General features: G+C 36.2%; 1 protein-coding gene across 1 annotated transcript; it reads left to right on the top strand.

The window, feature by feature from the left end:
- The first annotated feature begins 844 nt into the window (after window positions 1–844).
- LOC132641893 (ASC1-like protein) lies at window positions 845–16,261 on the top strand. Its single transcript, XM_060358996.1, has 7 exons — window positions 845–1,140; window positions 3,502–3,731; window positions 3,886–4,041; window positions 5,100–5,285; window positions 5,686–5,870; window positions 15,524–15,590; window positions 15,941–16,261. Exons 1-6 carry the CDS (start codon window positions 1,006–1,008, stop codon window positions 15,547–15,549), a joined length of 918 nt encoding a protein of 305 aa, XP_060214979.1. The 5' UTR covers window positions 845–1,005; the 3' UTR covers window positions 15,550–15,590; window positions 15,941–16,261.
- The last annotated feature ends 3,313 nt before the right edge of the window (window positions 16,262–19,574 follow it).

Below are 19,574 nucleotides of genomic sequence, written 5' to 3'. Positions count from 1 at the left end.
AAGTAAAAAAATAATAATATATGTCTCAAGGTAAAGTCTGCCCTTCCGGCATAACTTTAGTTTTTCCTTAAGGATTATATGCCGGATCCGGCATACACTCCCCCCAGCCCTGCCTTGCGAAATTATTTTTTTATTTTATGCCTGAGCGGGGGTTCGAACCCAGAACCTCAGGTATCCAAGCGAAGGGCAAAACTTAAAGAACACAAATATGAGGGGCAAAATTTAAAGACCACCCCCAAAAGAAGGGCAATTCGTGCAAAAAGATGAAAAAACCCCAATTGTAATAAGCCATCTTTTGCTTTTGTATCCGTAATTTTTCACTTCAGTTGAGAAAATCAAATATCCTAAATAAAGAAAAGCGACTAGGATGTGTCTTTAGGATTAATGTATGTCATTTATGTGTTTTCTTAGTTATTCTTACTGTATGTATATAACACCTAGTAATCTTATATTATAGTTATGGTTTTATGTTCTTGTGTATCCTGTTTGTTTGATTTTGATTTCAATTTATCAGTTTTATGTTTTATTGCTTTTGAGAATATGAATTAGTGTAAATGGAATCGCTTCTAATATCATATCAAAAAAACCAAATTGAAAAAATCAAAATCAAACCGAACCGAACTTCAAAAAATTGAAAGAACCAAACCGAACTAGTTGGATTCGGTGTTCGGTATCCACCTTTAAAAAATTGACACCAAAATAGCCGAACCGAAGAACCGAACGCCCACTCCTAATCCAAACGGCTCCTAAGGTTATAAAAGTCCTTTACAGTGTCTTTGCCATAAATAACATAGACATAAAATCCATTATTTAAATAAAATTCACATGGACCCACCTATTACCACTTGATCCAATCCTTCACAAGCTAAACGAAGCTGCCAAAGTTATACTCCAACTCAGACTCAAACAAAACCGGAATTTTCTCATGTGAATACAAAGATTCACTCATAAATTTCTTCACATTAACTTATTAGCAAGATTGAATCTTTTTTGGGAATTGAGAAAATGGGGTTGCTTGAAGGGACTTTTCTTGATTGGGAACATGAATCTTACCCTTCATATGAAGATTTCATTGTTCTTCCATTGTTTGCTCTCTTTTTCCCAACTGTCAGATTCTTGCTTGATAGATTTGTCTTTGAGGTATACTTTTCTTCTCTAAATTCTCTTCTTGTTTGGGTATTTTTTTTTGTTTTATTGGTTTGAAGTGGTTCAGTCTTGAAAATTCTTGAAATTTGGGTTTTTGTGCTTTTTTTTGGGTTGTTTTTAGATGGAGTTTTGTGGTTTTGGTGATTTTGGTATTGATGTATCTAAATGTTAGTTGTATGATTTCTATGTTAGTCAATGGTGTTCTTAAGCAAAAGTCAACCTGGGGACCAGTGCATGTAAGGAATTAAAGCTGATAATATTCCTGAGGATAAGTATTTTGATTGGTTTTTGAGCCGAGGGTCTGTCGGAAACAGTCTTTCTACCCTACAGAGGTAGGGGTAAGGTCTACCCTCCCTAGACCCCACTTGTGGGATTACGCTGGGGTATGTTGTTGTTGTTGTAAGTATTTTGAATGGTTAAAAGTTAGAGCAGACTACAAATTGTTCAATTAATCTTGAACCCACATTCCTGGGTTAATGTTTTGCTTATGTGTAGAGTTAGAGGTGGAGTCAGGATTTGAAGTTTATGGGTTTAGAATCGTATTTGCCATCGAATTTGTAGCTGTTTTTTTTTCTTTTTTAAATCCAAGGGGGAAGAGAATTTCTCGTAGCTCGTTTTAGTTATTGGCTAAGTTGCTTGGGCTCGGGTATTGGTGTTCGATACAGGTGCGGATCTAGAGGTCGTATCCTTCATGATCTAAATTTTAAGATTCGGGATACGAATCCAGGTATGGATACGGGTGCGGGGATTCGGCTAAAAATAATTCAAATATCTAAAATAGAGTTATAAAACCTAAATTATGAGATATTATGTGGAAAACTTGAGGAGAAAATATTGATCAAGAGGAGAATCTCTGAAGGAGATAAAAGGAAAAGGAGTGACATAGAAATTTCTATATACAAGTTATTCCATTTTCTTCAATTTCACCATAGATTTTGTTGTGATTACATAAATCATTGAAACTGTTCGGAATTTCTCCCTCAATTTTGGTCAAAGTACCCAAAATTGATTGACCAAATCGAGTACGGGTCCCACACCCACACCCATGTCGTGTCGACACAGGTGCGGCAACGAAAGTGAAGAGTCCGAGCAACATAGGTTATTGTGTTCATAATTACATATTTGTATGTAGCGGTCGTTTGGTTGCTGGTTAGGAAGTGAATTATTCATGTATTAAAATCAACATAACTAATACAGTGTTTGGTAGCATTTTAGTTATGATGTATAAAATTCAGCTCACCAAGTACGCTATTTGGTTACCAGTTTACAATCTCGTATAACTAATACATATACTATAAGTTATGAGGGAATCTATGTATTATGTAGGGTAGAAGACGGAATAACTGATACAATGAATAACTAAACCGTGCATTACTAATACCTATATAACTCTAACCAGCAAGAAAACGACCCCATAATGAATTTCCTAATACAAATACAGGTCTTAGCAAAAGCCACTGCATTCGTCCGAACCACTACCTAATAGGGGAGTATGCTTTGGTAGCTGTTGATGCAAAGTTGTTGAGATGCTTCTCGTGATACTATCATATTCATGAAGAGTCTAAGTTCTTTAGAACTTTACATGCTTAATTTATTGTTAAATTATTTGCAGTAGAGGGAAAACTGTAACGGTGCTTAAAATGATTTCTTTTCTAAAAATTCATTTTCTTATCTAGCAAATAAAGCAGCTGGCACATACATTTTTCACTTAAACAGAGCCATGGTACTTAATTTTTTTAAGCTAAAGGGATGTTAAGATATTAAGGCGCAGTTAAGAAGAAAGTGTTAAGAAAATTATAGATATTGAAGATACATTCATGTTGGGGTCTGCTATATGAATTTTCACTGAGCATGTATCTCCATTTAAGCTCATCTTAGTCCAATATTATACAAAATAAAACATAAAAGAAGAAAAGATACAATTCCTGTAGGGAATAGAAAAAGATTAAAATGGTTTGCACGTAGTAAAAAGCTTTTGTGATTCACCAATTGAAAGGAACTGTGCTTAATAGAAGAGGCAGGCTGACATAAAAAACAAACAAAAAATAGAGGCACGAAGCAGTTGATTAAAATGAGGCAAATTTTCTCTAAAGAGACGTGAATCGTAGGGTTGTTAGAGTCTTATCAAGTTTGAGGCAAACTTAATCATGTAAGGATCTGACTCTTGCTATGTTCTTTTCTAATTTCCCTTCTTTCAAGTTTCTATAGTCTTCAAGTGGAACTCCTTTTGTTAAAAAATCAAACGTAATGCTACTCCTAGAATAGGGAGAATCTTTCAGCTTCTTTCTAGTTTCTACATGAATTGTTCTTCTTGATGATCTTTTTTCCAACATGGAATGTATGTACATATTGCAGAAAGTGGCCAGAAGGTTAATATTTGGGAAAGGACAAGAAGTGATAAAAATTGAGACTGATGAGCGGAGGAAAAAGATACGAAAATTCAAAGAATCAGCATGGAAATGTATATATTTTCTCTCTGCAGAAGCTTTTGCACTTTTGGTGACCTACAATGAGCCTTGGTTTACAAATACCAAATACTTTTGGGTAGGGCCTGGTGATCAGACCTGGCCTGACCAGAAGTACAAGTAAGACCTGTTCTATTTTAATTCTTTATTGGTGTCCTTTGTGTGTATCTCTTCTGTAACATTTTCAAAAGCTAGATCGGATGATTTTTATTTAAGCTCACATAGTTTTGATTCATAGTCTGCCTATCTGAGTGACTGTCTTATGTAAATTTAGGTCCAAACTGAAGGCACTTTATATGTATGCTGGCGGGTTCTATGCATATTCAATATTTGCTCTAATATTTTGGGAGACAAGGCGCTCTGACTTTGGAGTTTCGATGAGTCATCATGTTGCCACTGCGATTCTTATCGCCTTATCCTATATTATCAGGTGTGTTTTTGTTGAGGTGAGCTTATAGCTTTAAACAAAGGTCATTCTATTTGCTGATATTGTGCTAGTATAAGTCCATATTTAGCAAAGGGACACAACTTGAGGGCATTCAACTTCTCGGAGCCAGACATGATTGGAGCAGGGTGCTTACCTGTGTTATTAGTTTAAATCTTTTATTGGAAGCAGATGCATGTAACAAACAATTCAGCTACTGGTTTCACGTAACAGATTTAAAGAAGTAAAGTTCCAAATTCAGCAACGATACTGAACATGTAAAATTATGTTCAAATTCTCTTGCCTCTCATGGAGTTATTTTATTTAGGGGATCTTTGAGAATCCAGATTATCGGTTAGCTCTTGTCTTTGTCCATATTTTGATTAATTTGAGATTAAAAGTAGATATAAGCTAGCTCCTGGGGCTTTGGACTAGTGGTTAGGGTGCAACATGTAATGCGTGGTTAGGCACGTTTCAGGAGTTCGAACCGTGTTGTGGACAAAAGCCTGATTTTTAAGTTGAGAAGGGTGGAGAGGCGGGCTTATTATCCATCAATTTTCGAACCATGTGACACTGACTTCGGGGATTTCTTGATTATAAAAAGAAGTGGATGTAAACCAAAGATCCATGCGGTGTAAAGCAATAGGTTAATGTTGCGACATATTTATACTAGATATATGACATGATAGGAGCATAATCGTTTCAATTTAACCTAGCATCTTTCCCTACTTTTTCTTTTGGCTCTTATCTTTATCTTTTTTTTTACCTTTTTATAGTGAAGGTGTTCCTCTACTGACAAGGTTGATGCTCTTTTGGACAGCTCTCTCAATCACGAGAAGTTGAATTTTAATTGCCCTGATGGCTCATGTTAAAAAAATTCTTTTTCAGAAGACTTTTGTGGTGGGAAAGAATCATGAAAGCAGTAAAGATTTTCTAGGAAGAAAGAGGGATGTGTTACTCTGTGAAAAACTGAGTTTAGTGATGCCATTAATATGTATAGCTATGGATATTGTGCTATCATAAATATAAGATATCGGCATGTAATTATTTTCATTTTTTTTCAGGTTTGCACGTGTCGGTTCGGTAGTTTTAGCCCTTCATGATGCCAGTGATATATTCCTTGAAATCGGAAAGATGTCCAAATACAGTGGTGCTGAAGCTCTTGCTAGCTCTTCGTTTATTCTTTTTGTTTTATCCTGGATTATACTTCGCCTCATATACTACCCATTCTGGGTTCTTTGGAGTACAAGGTGAGTCATAGGTGCTTTACTTTTCCCATTTACAAAGAAACTACTTTCTGTTTCTTTGCAGAACCCTTCATTTCTTGATTTAACCTTCTTAAATATAGAAGCACCACCTTATGTGGTTTTCATTGCTATAAGTTACAATTTGCATTATCGTTTGTTGACACATTGGGAGTTAATTAAGCTGTGTATTCGTGCTTAGTTCTTAATCCAAAGGATTCAATATAGTCAACTAGTTCAGTATTGAGGAGTTGTTGATTGATTGATATTAACACTCTGTTCTCTTTTGAAAACTTCATTTGTGTTTATGCAGAAATATGACTTACTAGTTAATGTTGCTCCTTTTTTGAGAATTAGTTGTGTGCGCGATTTATGTGAAAGTTCTTTTATTTTTCTGTAAGTGCAGTTATGAAGTTCTCCAGTCCCTGGATAAGGAGAAACACAAAGTGGATGGACCAATCTATTACTATACCTTCAACACTCTTCTATTTTGCTTGCTGGTTCTTCATATATATTGGTGGGTGTTGATATACCGGATGCTTGTTAAACAAATCCAAGCGAGGGGCCAACTAAGTGACGACGTTCGTTCTGGTAAGTTCATGCTTATCTTGAACATCTTGATAAATTTTTCACTTTCAAGTCTAATTTTGCCGCTTGCATGGTGAAATAGACAGGAGGGAAAAAATGTAAATGTCCATCCATTTCACTTATTGGTTAAGAGATAGAAATATATTTTCATCCTATGTTAAGCAATTAGTCCTGTCCATTGGGGTGGTTATGAAATACGAACACAATTACTTTTTGATATTTGACACACTTCAGTTACAAGCTTGTCTTTGGATCACAACTTAGTATTGAGTAGCTCTTCCCCTTTTTTGTTAATAATATTATTTATCTGATCAAAAGAAAAAGTATAGCCTGTGGATATTTTCTGTTCTACCGTCGGAACATCTACAGCTTCTCTCTTCCTAACTTTGGAGTCCAAATATGACATTTACAACAACAACATACCCAGTGAAATCCCACAATGTGGGGTCTGGGCCTCTGGGGAGGGTAAAGTGTATGCAGACCTTACCCCTACCTTGGAAGGTAGGAAGCCTGTTTCCGAAAGATCCTCGGCTTAAGAGAAATCATGACTAAAAAGGTCAGATAAGGACAAGCATATTAAAGCAATATGAAAATTAAAAGTAACGAAAGCGAGAAAGTCATGATAAAGTAGTCCGGAAAGAAAGGAGCTGTAGCTACCATAGATAAATAAGATAATCGAAGTACAAGATCCAATAGATAGTAACAGAAATTGAAATTAAAGGACAATAAATGATAGAGCAAAACTACGACTACTACTACGAAAGGATAAGCGAGACTACCTACTAGCCTTCTATCCTAATCTGAGTCCTCCATAACCTCCTATCTAAGATCATGTCCTCAGTAAGTTGGAACTGCGCCATGTCCTGTCTAATCACCTCTCCCCAATACTTCTTCGGCCTACCTCTACCTCTTCTGAAACCGTCCATAGCCAATGAAGACTTTGAGAAGAGAGATTTTATTAATTCTCAAGTGTCTATACAACCAATTATAGAGGTATTTATACACAAAACTGAAGCCTAACTAGGAAATATACAATTAAGGAAACAAGATAAAATCTCTATAATAATGGAAACTAAATCACATAATAATCTGTCTAATTATGATTTAGAATCTGATCATATCAAAATCATATCAGGATCTGATCCAATCTTAATAGAATCAGATTTGTCAACACCCCCCCCCCCCCCCCTCAAGTTGGTGCATAGATATCACACATGCCCAACTTGCAAACTAAGTTGTGATAGGTTCTACTGCTAAGCCCTTTAGTGAAAACATCAGCTAGCTGCTTGCTGGATGTCACATGGAACAGGCTCAAGGTATCATCAGTCAACTTTTCCTTGATTCCTTGATGAAGTGTCGATCAATTTCAATGTGTTTTGTCCGATCATGTTGTACTGGATTATGGGCTATACTGATGGCTTTCTTGTTGTCACAGTACAAGGATAATTTATTATCTCCAGGCATTTTCAGTTCTTCTAGTAGCTTTCGCAGCCACAGAAGTTCACAGACACCCTGAGCCATAGCTCTATACTCTGCTTCAGCAGTTGATCTAGCAACTACACTTTGCTTCTTGCTTCGCCAAGTGACTAAGTTCCCTCCCACAAGTGTGCAATAACCAGTTGTAGACCTCCTATCATCTAGAGATCCAGCCCAATCAGCATCTGTAAAAGCTTAAGCTTCTATATGGAGGTGACCATGTTTGGTGAAAAGAAGACCTTTTCCAGGAGCAGATTTCAAATATCGCAGAATGCAAAAGACAGCCTGCATGTGAGAATCACGAGGATCATGCATGAACTGGCACACCATGCTAACTGCATATGCTATGTCAGGTCTAGTGTGTGAAAGATAAATGAGTCTTCCAACCAATCTCTGATATCTTTGTTTATCAACCGACTCTCCTATCCCTACTTGTAGCTTGTGGTTGCTCTCAATTGGTGTTCCTGCTGGTTTACAACCCAACATACCAGTTTCTTCCAAGAGTTCTAGAATATATTTCCTCTGAGAAATGAAGATTCCTTTTCCTGATCTAGCCACTTCAATTCCCAAGAAATATTGCAGCTTCCCTAGATCCTTGATATCAAACTCGTGAGCCAAAAGCTTCTTTAGCCGACCCATCTCTTCTTTGTCATCACCTGTCATCACTATATCATCAACATAAACTATTAAAAGAGTGATCTTACCCTTGTGATGTCTTATAAAGAGAGTATGATCAGCATTGCTTTGTTGATAACCAAAAGAAAACATGGCTTTGCTGAATCTGTCGAACCATGCTCTGGGAGATTATTTTAGCCCGTATAAATCTTTCTTCAATCTACACACCTTTCCTTGACTTGTTTCATTATCAAATCCAGGAGGAATCTCCATATACACTTCTTCTTCCAAGTCACCGTGTAAGAATGCATTTTTTACATCAAACTGCTGCAATTCCCAGTCAAGGTTGACTGCACAAGATAACAAGATTCTGATTGTGTTCATCTTTGCAACAGGAGCAAATGTTTCTTGGTAGTCCACTCCATATGTTTGAGTGAATCCCTTAGCTACCAATCTGGCCTTGAACCTCTCAATCGAACCATTGGCTTTATGTTTCACAGTGAACACCCACTTGCAGCCGACCAACTTCTTGTCTGGTGGAGGAACAACTAATTCCCAAGTCTTATTTTTTGCTAGAGCCTTCATTTCTTCAAACATCGCTTCTTTCCACTTGGGATCCTTGAAAGCTTCCCTCCAATCTTGTGGAATAGACACAGAGGAAATGGATAAGGCAAAGGCTCTATAGGAAGGGGACAAGGAATCATAGGACACAAAGTTAGAAATAGGATGTTTGGTACAGGATCTGACCCCTTTTCTTTGAGCAATAGGTCTATCTAAATCATAAGAAGAATCAGAAATTAAAGATGACTCACCAGAAGAGAAGGATTCTTGGCAGGGAGTAGGTTGCATGATGGCTTCTTGTCTCTTGTTTCTCCTTGAATATCTCATTAAATCAGGTTTGTCCAGACGCCCAATAGTCTCTTCGTGAACAGTAGTCTCCCCCTGAGCAGTACGTCTTACATCCTCCTGAACACTCTCTCTGATGGAACTCTCACCTAGAGTAATGTCATCAAGAAATCCAAAACTAGGTATCACCTCTTCTTTTTCATTATTCTCCCCCTGAAGAGGTGATTGGGTTCCATTGAAGTAAGGTTCAGATTCTCTAAAAGTAACATCCATACTTACAAAATACTTCCTTGATGGAGGATAGTAACACCGATAACCTTTCTGTGTTGGAGAATACCCAACAAACACACATTTAAGGGCCCTCAGATCTAGTTTTCCTGCATTCCTACTATGAACAAAACAAACACACCCAAACACCTCTGGAGGAACAATATATACATTATTCCCTTGTAAAATCTCTAAAGGACTCTTAAAATTGAGTGCTTTGAGAGGTATTCTATTGATAAGATAAGCCGCTGCTAGAATTGCATCTCCCCAGTAAGGTTTTGGGAGATTCATGGTGAACATGAGGGATCTAGCAACTTCCAACAAATGTCTATTTTTCCGTTCAGCCACTTCATTTTGTTTACTAGTGTAAGGACAACTAGTTTGGTGGATGATCCCGTTAGACTCTAAATAAGTACCAAATCGACTATCCATGTATTCAGTGCCATTATCAGTTCTCAAATTTTTTATCTTAGTTTCAAACTGAGTGCAAACCATCTTATGAAAAGATTGAAAGCAAGAAAATACATCAGTTTTTGCTTTTATCAGGTAAACCCAAGTCATTCTAGTGCAACAATCAATAAAAGTGACAAACCATCGATTACCGAACGGAGAGGCTGTCTGAGTAGGCCCCCAAACATCAGAATGGATAGTCATGAAAGGAACTATGCTTTTATTATTACTTGACGGATAAGAGTTTCTAGTATGTTTGGCATACTCACAAGCGTCACAAAACAAAGATTCAACCTGCATCCTAGAAAACAAACTAGGATATAGTTTTTCTAAAATAAAAAAGGATGGATGCCCCAACCGCCTATGCCACCGTATTATTTCTTCATTGGCATTCTTATTTTGTCCAAAAAAGCCTTGACATAGAACATCACTTTGATTCCTCTCTAACATATATAAGCCATCATGCACTCTACCACTGCCAATCCTCTTCCTTGTTTGAAGATCCTGAAAGACACAATGATCAGGAAAAAACTCAATTTTGCAGTTTAGAGCTTTGGTGGTGGCGCTTACTGATAAAAGGTTAACTGGAAACTGAGGTACATGAAGTACAGAAGATAGCTGAATATTGGGAGCACAAAAAATAGAACCTGTTCCAGCTATCGGGGAAAGAGAACCATCGGCTATTCTAACATTGTCTGTTTTTAGACATGGATAGTAGTTAAGAAATTCTTTAGAGGAGCCTGTCATGTGTCTATTCGCACTAGAATCAATAATACATGAATTAAGATGAGCACTAAAAGCAGTACCTGACTTCACCAAATTAGATGTTGCACTGGAGGAAGAGTCAAGTTGCGACAAAAAGGACTTGAGATGCTTGAGTTCACTAGGAGAGAAAAATTCACCAAAGGTTGTCTCCTTAGATGACTCTACTGTCTCTGACAAATTTGCTTGAGCTCTCATTGAGTTGACTCGTTTTCCTCCCCGACCTCTAGAGGGTCGACCATGTAACTTCCAGCAAGTTTCCTTGGTATGGCGTGGCTTCCCACAATAATCACAATGTGAGTGATCTTTGTCATAATTGGTAGCCTTTATGTGCTCCCGAGAATCACTAGCGTTCAATCTAAACTTCTCAATTGGTATTGTGTAATCACTAGCAGTCAACCCAGACTTCTCTATTGGTGTTGTGTAGAGCATAGCACTCCTTTTGCTTTCTTCCTGCTGGACATAGGAATAGGCTTCCTCAAGAGAAGGAAAAGGGGTTTTACCAAGTACTTGAACCCTTATCTGGTCAAATTCGTGGTTCAACCCGGCCAAGAAATCATAGATCCGCTCCTTTTCAACATGTTTCTGGAACTTTACTGCATCCTTAGTACAATCTGCTTGGAAGTCTTGATAATAATCTAGCTCTTGCCACAAACCACTCAATTTGGAAAAATACTGAGAAATTGACATCTCACCTTGCTTTGTGCCATGGACTTTGTTACGGATCTCAAAGATCTGAGCATCATTCCCCATGCGTGAGTAGGTGAGCTTAGTTGCATTCCAGATTTTTTCAGCAGTGTCTAGCAATAGATATTGTCTGGTAATCTGGGGTTGCATAGAGTTGATAAGCGAATTCTCTGAGTCCCACTGGCTGTAGGTGGGATTAGAGGAAGCTGGTTTTTTCTTATCCCCATTAATGTACCCCTGCAACTTTCTAGCTTTAATAAATAATAAACTGGATCTAGACCAAGCAAGGTAAGTGGTACTACCATCAAGTTTCACAGGGCTAATCTGTAGGTGTGGATTAGTTTCTGACATGGTGGCAAGAAAAAAACTAAAACAAGAGAAAACAAAAGGAAAATCAGAGAATTTTTTTACAGCGGCTCAATAGTGCGGGAGAGGAAACTCTATCTCCTAAAAAGGCACGAGCTCTGATACCATGAAGACTTTGAGAAGAGAGATTTTATTAATTCTCAAGTGTGTCTATACAACCAATTACAGAGATATTTATACACAAAACTGAAGCCTAACTAGGAAATATACAATTAAGGAAACAAGATAAAATCTCTATAATAATGGAAACTAAATCAGATAATAATCTGTCTAATTATGATTTAGAATCTGATCATATCAAAATCATATCAGGATCTGATCCAATCTTAATAGAATCAGATTTGTCAACAGCCAACCTCTCACACCTTCGCACTGGGTCATCTGTGTCTCTCCTCTTCACATGCCCAAACCATCTCAGCCTCGCTTCCCGCATCTTGTCCTCCACCGATGCCACTCCCACCTTATCCCGGATATCTTCATTCCCAATCCTATCTCTCCACCACATCATTCTCATTTCCGCACACATCCACCGCATCATTCTCATTTCCGCAACTTTCATCTTCCGAACATGAGAGTTCTTGACTGGCCAACACTCCGCCCCATACAACAAAGTCGGTCTAACCACCACTTTGTTGAACTTGCCTTTAATTTGGTGGCACCTCTTGTCACACAGCACTCCGGAAGCGAGCCTCCATTTCATCCACCCTGCACCAATGTGATGTCCTCATTTCATCCACCCTGCACCATCGTCAATATCCCTATTTCCTTTTATAATGGACCAAAGATACTTGAAACTTCCATTCTTTTGGATGACCTGGGTACCAAGCCTCACTTCCACGTCAGCCTCATGTGGTACGTCATTGAACCTGCACTCCAAGTACCCTGTCTTGGTCCTACTCAACTTGAAACCTTTAGACTCCACCATTTGTCTCCAACCCTCCAGGCAGTGCCGGCTCAATGGGGAGGCAACTAAGGCAATTGCCTTAGGCCCCCAGAATTGAGGGCCCCCAAAATTTATTGTTTTATATATTGTTAATATATCATAAAAAATATTATTGATGAAAAGATACTAATTTTCTTTCAAATGTGATAGAGGGTTTTCAGATAAATAACTCAAATTTCATAACAAACATGTATATATAAAAATGACTAATTTGATGATGATATTGATAAAAACAAAAATTTTAAAAGTATTTGTAGTATTTTTTAGAACTGTTTAATTTGAAGTCATTGTTCGCTTCAAATTAAATGGACAACTATTAAAAATGTACGAAATTATGTTGACATATACTTAATGATAAATGAATTGATATTATTAGAGTATGTGAATTATATATATATATATATAAAAAAAAAATAGCGTTTTTTGAAAATATTACACAAGCCTTTGTAAATGAAGTTAATTACGTGAGAGCTAGCAGATAATCCATTGAAAAATCAAGATACGTACAAAATTGTTAACGAAAAAAAATGCTTTATTAATAAAAATAAGGCCCCTTATTATGATTTGGCTTTAGGCCACCAATTTCGTTGAGCCGCCCCTGCCTCCAACTTAGTGTTAACTCCGCTGCGAGTCTCGTCAATCAAAACTATGTCATCCTCGAACAACATACACCACGGCACCTCACCTTGAATTTGTTGTGTCAGTCCAAATATGACACTTATGATGATTTAATGTCTTATGTGAGATAGTAAGTGACGTTTTCATGTTTTTACTGCAACAAAGATGATGTGGTTGTAAAGTTGCTTGTGTCCTGATTTTCTGGTCAAAGATTGACAAATAATAAAGATTATGAGAAAAGAGGAATATGGGATCTGGAACATACCGGGTAATCAAGTTCTCTTCGTGGATGATTGTGTATTGCTCTCTCTTATCGTAAAATGATTGTAATAGGAACTACTCTTACTGCCTTAATGGAGTTTGCAGTCTCTGATTGGGCGTGCATAGGTTATTCACACTGCTGAATGTTAAAAGACAAATAGCTGAGATTTTCTACATTCTGACTTGTTTCATGGCTGATCCTTATGTGACGAATTAATCAGCTTCATTATGTAACCTAACAAAATGAAAATCAGAATGCACTTAAAATATAGGTATTCCAAGTATTATATCCTTTGTTTTGTTTCCTCCTCATGCAACCCTTCTGATTACTCCATTGTACTTTTGGTAAATTCAAGATCATCCTTTTTTTTCCTGATATGTTCCTTTTTCAAAGAAGAGTTATAGAATTTTATTGGTGTGATCAGAAACTCCCGACATACAAATACTATAGGGTAGTCTTATGCAAAAACAGGACTCTCTGCAAAGAACTCTCTGTCATCTATGCTTGCTGGTATTTGTAAATTGTATGTGCCCCAAAAATGTAGAAAAAACAAAAACAATTCCACTAAGTTGAATAAATGAATTTTCAACTCCTTCGAGCACTCTTCTAGTCTCCTTCCAAATGATCCACATAAGCACCTAAATTAGCTATTTCCCATGCTCTCTTTCATCTCTTCCTCCTGAACTTCCAACCTAGTAGCACATCTCTAACAGTTCCTGGAATCATCTATGAACAATTTCCACGTGCACCAAAGTCTGTATGCATCAGACAATGGTCTGCAGACGATTGATGTCCTCTCCTACTATTTTGCACATAAAACACCATATGATCTGAAATCTTGGTTCTTTTTTTTCGTGTTCTCTGCATAAAAAGGCTAATACTTGTCCCAGTGCCTTAGGCACCCATTTGATGTGTGAGGTATTATCTCACCTTAGAACTCGCCATAGGAGGATTTCACCGTGAAAATGATGTCCTTTGGTCCTTCCTATTGAGAATATAATTAAGTAAATAAAAGTGTACTCTCTCTAAGAGCTTAAGCTTTTAGATGAGATAGTCACACACTTTAACATGGTATTAGAACAGGTGGAGGTCATGGGACTGAGTCTCACTGCCACCTGTTATCAAAAAGAATTTACACGTGCTTGGCTCATAAAAAAGAATTACACCCGCACGTGAGGGGGCGTGTTGAGAATATAATTAATAAAAGTGTGCTCTCTTTAGCAATAAAAGAAAGTGTGCTCTATGTGACCAATGTCAAAAAAAAAAAAAAAAAAAAAATTAAAAAAGTGTGCTCTCTCTAATAACTTAAGCTTTTAGATGAGATGGTCACACACTTCAACACTTCCCATTTGATGTTCTGGCTTGGACCTTGACTCCTTAACTCTTGACGAAGCGACTTTAGCACCTGTAAGAGGAAGGGCAATCCATTACACTAGAGTATGTCTCACATCCCATTCATTCCTGCAGAAATTTTGTTGTATTAAAATCCTCCTCTGTAACCTATGTTATTTTTCATTCTGACATGAGGCCAGATGATTTCCAGAACTCCATAAAGATCCCTTCCTACTGATCCATAGACTCCTATGAAACGCCTCCTATAAAATGCCAGGCAGTTGTGCTACCGAGTACCCCCACTCTTAAAGACTATGACATGATGAAATCTCCTTTTCTTATGTCCCAGAATTTATTTCAAATATGTTTCTTCACGAAACTAATCACATTCTACGCACTGCTACAAAGTGATCTCTCCTATATTGACTTGCTTCATGTTAGGAGGATAAAATTTATTACTTCTTAGAACACGATTCAAATAGATCACTTTGTTTTTGTGCATAGCTTCATGTCTATACCTCTATATAGCTTTGTTCAACACTTTAGGATTAGAGTTGGAGGAATTGGACTGTTTTTATACTGCATCCACAAACTGGATTGAATGTGGGATTGTAGAATACATGTTTGTGTACTTCCATATCTGCGAAGTATGGAAGTGGAAACTTCAAAAACTTATATTGTCAGTAATAAGCAGTGACATAATGCATTTCAAGGCTGTGTATTCATTCTGGCCCAGTAGATGATATTAGAGATAACATTCAATATGAAGGAAAGAAGTATCCGTTTTTTCCTGAGAGATGTTTAGTCTAGGCCCTATATTTACCAATAGGCACCAACTTATTTTGCTGCTATTTTTCACTCTCTATCAGCTCATAGCAAGTTTTCCTTGCACTACTGGTCCACGATGTAAATGTCTTCCCATTTAAATGTTATTGGTCATAGCAATTAAGAAAAATAAATGGCTCATTAAGTGGAGCAAGTTGTTTCTTCTATATTGCAATTGTGGTCCTTGACTTTGTTCTACTCATGCAGATTCTGAAGATGAGCATGGAGATTGACCGTGCCTGAAGACTTCTACTGCTGCTATGTTCATGTGAAGGTAGTTGATAGTTTATTTGGATGCTAAATGGGGAAAAAGATAAACAAGGATCACATTTGATCAGTTTTAGTGAACTATAGGGTATATATACACGTGCAATTCTAATCTATAGAAAAGGGCGCATTTAAATATTTGTGTTCGCTTAACGCCATGGTGATTTTGAGGGCATTCCTGCATTATCTAATCGCAACGATGTGAAAATTCATTGCTCTGAAATTCTACCTGTATTTAAAGTTCTTTGTGAAATAACTTTCACATCGTGTTATTTTCTTGGTCATTTTCACTTGAGCTCAGGTGACGAGGAAATATCTTGATTTACTTGTTTATGTTTGTGCGCTTCTCTCTTGCAGAAAGGGAACAACCAAATGCTCTTAAGCGATATGCTAGGAATTGATGCTTTGGCCCATCGAAGCTTGTGATTAGTTGGGGTAGGTTGAAGGAACTTCATTAATGGAGCAGAAGGCCAATTGTTGACATTTGACACTGGCATAGGGACATTTTCATCCTATTTCTTTTCTGTAATTTTTTGGCACCAACAATGTGCATAATGACTTTGATTGTACAATAGAAGACTTGAAACAGTCCGCCCTCGAAGGGAATTGGTGTCAACTTATTCATTGAACTTCTGCAGTAGTTTCCAGTTTGCTTGGAAATCACATTTATTTCTTGCATGTTTTGACTTTTAACAGTAACTGGATTTTCCCTTTCCAGTTTCATCTTCTATTTTTCCTTTCAAGTCTCACACTTACCAGAACTAACTCCAACATTTGGAAGTTTTAAGCTAATGGATGTTGGGGGTTGGAGAGGTTTTTTTTTTTTTTTTTTTTTTTTTTTTGTACATGGACCGGGTTGGTTCGGATTTTTTAAAGACCAAACCAAACCAATTGCATCGGGTTTTTAAATCTATACACCAAACCAAACCAATAAAAGTCGGGTTTTTCAACCTCGGGTTTTTTCCGGTAAAGTCTTCATACAAAATATATAACTTGTACTTCAAATATTTCTTTAGTCCTAGTAAGATACGACTATCTAATTAAGATATTTATTAAGAAAATAACACAAAACGTGATGAAAGATGACATTGTACTAAAATATTCAACGAAAAAAATTAATGAAATTGCATAAAATAAAATTGTCATAATCTAAAAGTACTAAGTCATGCTATAATAAATACAATTAATTTATAAGGCATGTAGAAAATGATCATAATCTTAGGGGTCGTTTGGTTCAAAAACAAATTACGTTGGGATAAGTTATGCTGGGATTAATTACGTTGGGATAAGTTATGCTGGGATTAGTTATTCTGGAGTTATTTTTTATTGACTGTTTGATATGTTGGACTAAAAGTATTATACATTGGATAATTTCTAAAAAGAAGAGGTTTCTTCTTTATCCCGGGATAACTTATCCTAGGATAACTAATTCCACCCTGTGGCAGGTATAAGTTATCCCAGCATTATTTTTACTCCTGGGATAACTTATCCCATGATTACTAACCAAACGAGGGATAAGAAATTGCTAAATTCTTATTCCAGGACTATTATGTTTATCCTTCATACCAAACAACCCCTTAAAGTACTAAGTCATGCTAAAATAAGTACGACTTATAAGTATTAATTACATGACTAGATATTAAAGAAAAATAAAATAAAATTAAGTTATGTATTTTCACTTTCTAAACTAATATAAAACGAAAGAATAGATATCAAAATTATTGTCATTCCAGTGTTAGATATGAATTTCTTCTGTTAGCATTAGTATTGATTTGATTTTTGTTAAGTTTTATTTGAGTTACTAATATCATTGAGCTATAAAACTTATTAAACCATTCAAAATTCTAATTCCAAGCTTGAAATAATATGTTAAAAGATAAAAAACTATGAAAAAGTTAAAGAAATATTTATAAATCACATTATAAATAAATATTTCTATGTATAAAATATGTTTGAAATTTTATAAATGTAATGTCGGGTTGGTTTGATTCGGTTTGACTTTTTTTTTAGCTAAATCCAAACCAAACCAATAGTGTTCGGGTTTTTCTTTTTAAAACCAAACCAAGTCAAACCAAACCACTAGTCGGGTTTTTTTCTCGATTTGGTTCGAATTATCGATTTGGTGCGGTTTGTCGGTTTGCTTTGTACACCCCTGCTTAGAAGAATGCACCTTTATTTCCTTTTGTTTTCTTTTCCCTAAAGAGAGATGTAGACGCCTGCTCGGAAACAGCCATCCTACCTTGGTAGGAGTAAGGTCTGCGTACATTCTATCCTCCCCAGACCCCACGATGTGGGATTTCACTGGGTTGTTGTTGTTGTTGTTGTAGAGATGTAGACGCCTGATACTCCATGTAAAATCATTTACTAGGTGTCTGGACGATATTTGGTAAAAGTTGAATAATAAGTAGTATATTTGAAATTGGGGCAAATAGCACTTTTGGTCCTTGAGTTATTGTGTTATTCCATTTTTAATCCTTGTGTTATTTGAATAAGCATATCAGTTAAACAACTTGTGCAGTTTTAATCCCTAAACTAACGGCATTTGGAAAACTCAATAGATTCTTTATTTCAATAATGAAAATATACAAGGAAAAAGAGGATGAGCAGAATTCTTGATCATCTCCACCTTATTCATCCTAACTGCTCCAACATACATCCTCTCCGTCAGTGGCAAGGTAAAATGAAAATAATTCGTTAGAACATTATGTATCTAGTTAGTTTTTTCTTAAATTTGAATTGATTTTTGGCATGTCCACTTCATGAAACCGTTCTCCTATTTGCGTGTCCTAAATGATTCGTACACTGATAGTGTAGCATAAAGTAAAAACTATTTGTCCTTGAAAATTTGAAAGTTGGAACTGTGTTTGAATATGAATTTCCTTCCGAAAAAAAAAATGAAGAAGAAACAATTATTTCCCTTTGGGATACTCTTCAAGTAGGCTTACAATATTTCATTAGTATTTCAACTACCAAATTTAGCTTTTGCAAATAATGAAGTATCATTAACGTTAATCTCATCGGGTTAAAAACCCAAGGGCTTTCTCTCTCCTCTCGTCTACCTACTTTATAAAATTTTAATCTTTAATTTTTTTTTCTTTGATTTAATTTTTTATCGCCCCAATCTCAAAGAGGATTAACGATCTTCACTTATTCTCCATATAACTCAAACTTCAACCTAGTACCTATCAATTAATATACCTCTACTATTAGAACAAGTTACACAGGGCATAAAAGAAGCATGTTCTGCGAGATCCTGAAACCACCATCCACCTCGACCTAATTCATGTTGAGTATACCACCTTATACTACCATTAAGAATAACTAATATGTATAGATTCTTTTTGGTGACAAACCAACGGATTTGTGCTGACACTCCAAAAAAGAGGCAAAGTTTTAACTGGTTACTAGTGAAGATACTCTACCGGTAGGAAAGCTGTGACTACAAAAACTTGTTATTAAAAGTAAAAAGGAAAAAAATTATATTAAATTATTTTTAAATTTAAAAATGAATCATTTAAAGTGAAACGAATTAAAAAGAAAGTGGAGTTATAAAAAAAGATAAGAGGGAGTTTTTGTTTTCTACTACACTAATTATCTCAAATGGTACAACAACAACATACCCAGTATAATCCCACCAAGTGGGGTTTGGTGAGGACAGAGTGTATGCAGATCTTACCTCAACCTTTTGACGATTAGAGAGACTGTTTCTAATAGACTCCCAGATCAAAAAGAGATGAAAAAAGCATCAGGAATAATAAACACTAATAATAAGCAGTAATAGCAGCAATATAATATGATAATTAACATAATAAAAGAAGCAATCACATTGTACTAGCGATAAGAACAAGCAATTTAAAGCAGTGTAAAAGGCATATTGAAATACTATAAAAAGTAAAATAATTTGATAATCGAAGTACAAGCAACACCAAATACTACCAGGAATCGAAAGACAAAGACCTACAAGAATAATACTACAACTATTAGTATGAAA

The sequence above is a fragment of the Lycium barbarum genome, chromosome 5, assembly GCF_019175385.1.
Source record: "Lycium barbarum isolate Lr01 chromosome 5, ASM1917538v2, whole genome shotgun sequence".
NCBI lineage: Eukaryota > Viridiplantae > Streptophyta > Magnoliopsida > Solanales > Solanaceae > Lycium > Lycium barbarum.
The sequence above is the reverse complement of the archived record's forward strand: the minus strand, read 5'-3'. Positions and strand labels throughout refer to the sequence as shown.

Bases quoted from the DNA above. Each gene is read 5' to 3' on its own strand.
- LOC132641893 (XM_060358996.1), top strand. From the start codon at position 1,006: ATGGGGTTGCTTGAAGGGACTTTTCTTGATTGGGAACATGAATCTTAC. The intron at 1,141-3,501 runs GTATACTTTTCT...TACATATTGCAG, and splicing joins TTGATAGATTTGTCTTTGAG to AAAGTGGCCAGAAGGTTAAT. The intron at 4,042-5,099 runs GTGTGTTTTTGT...ATTTTTTTTCAG, and splicing joins GCCTTATCCTATATTATCAG to GTTTGCACGTGTCGGTTCGG.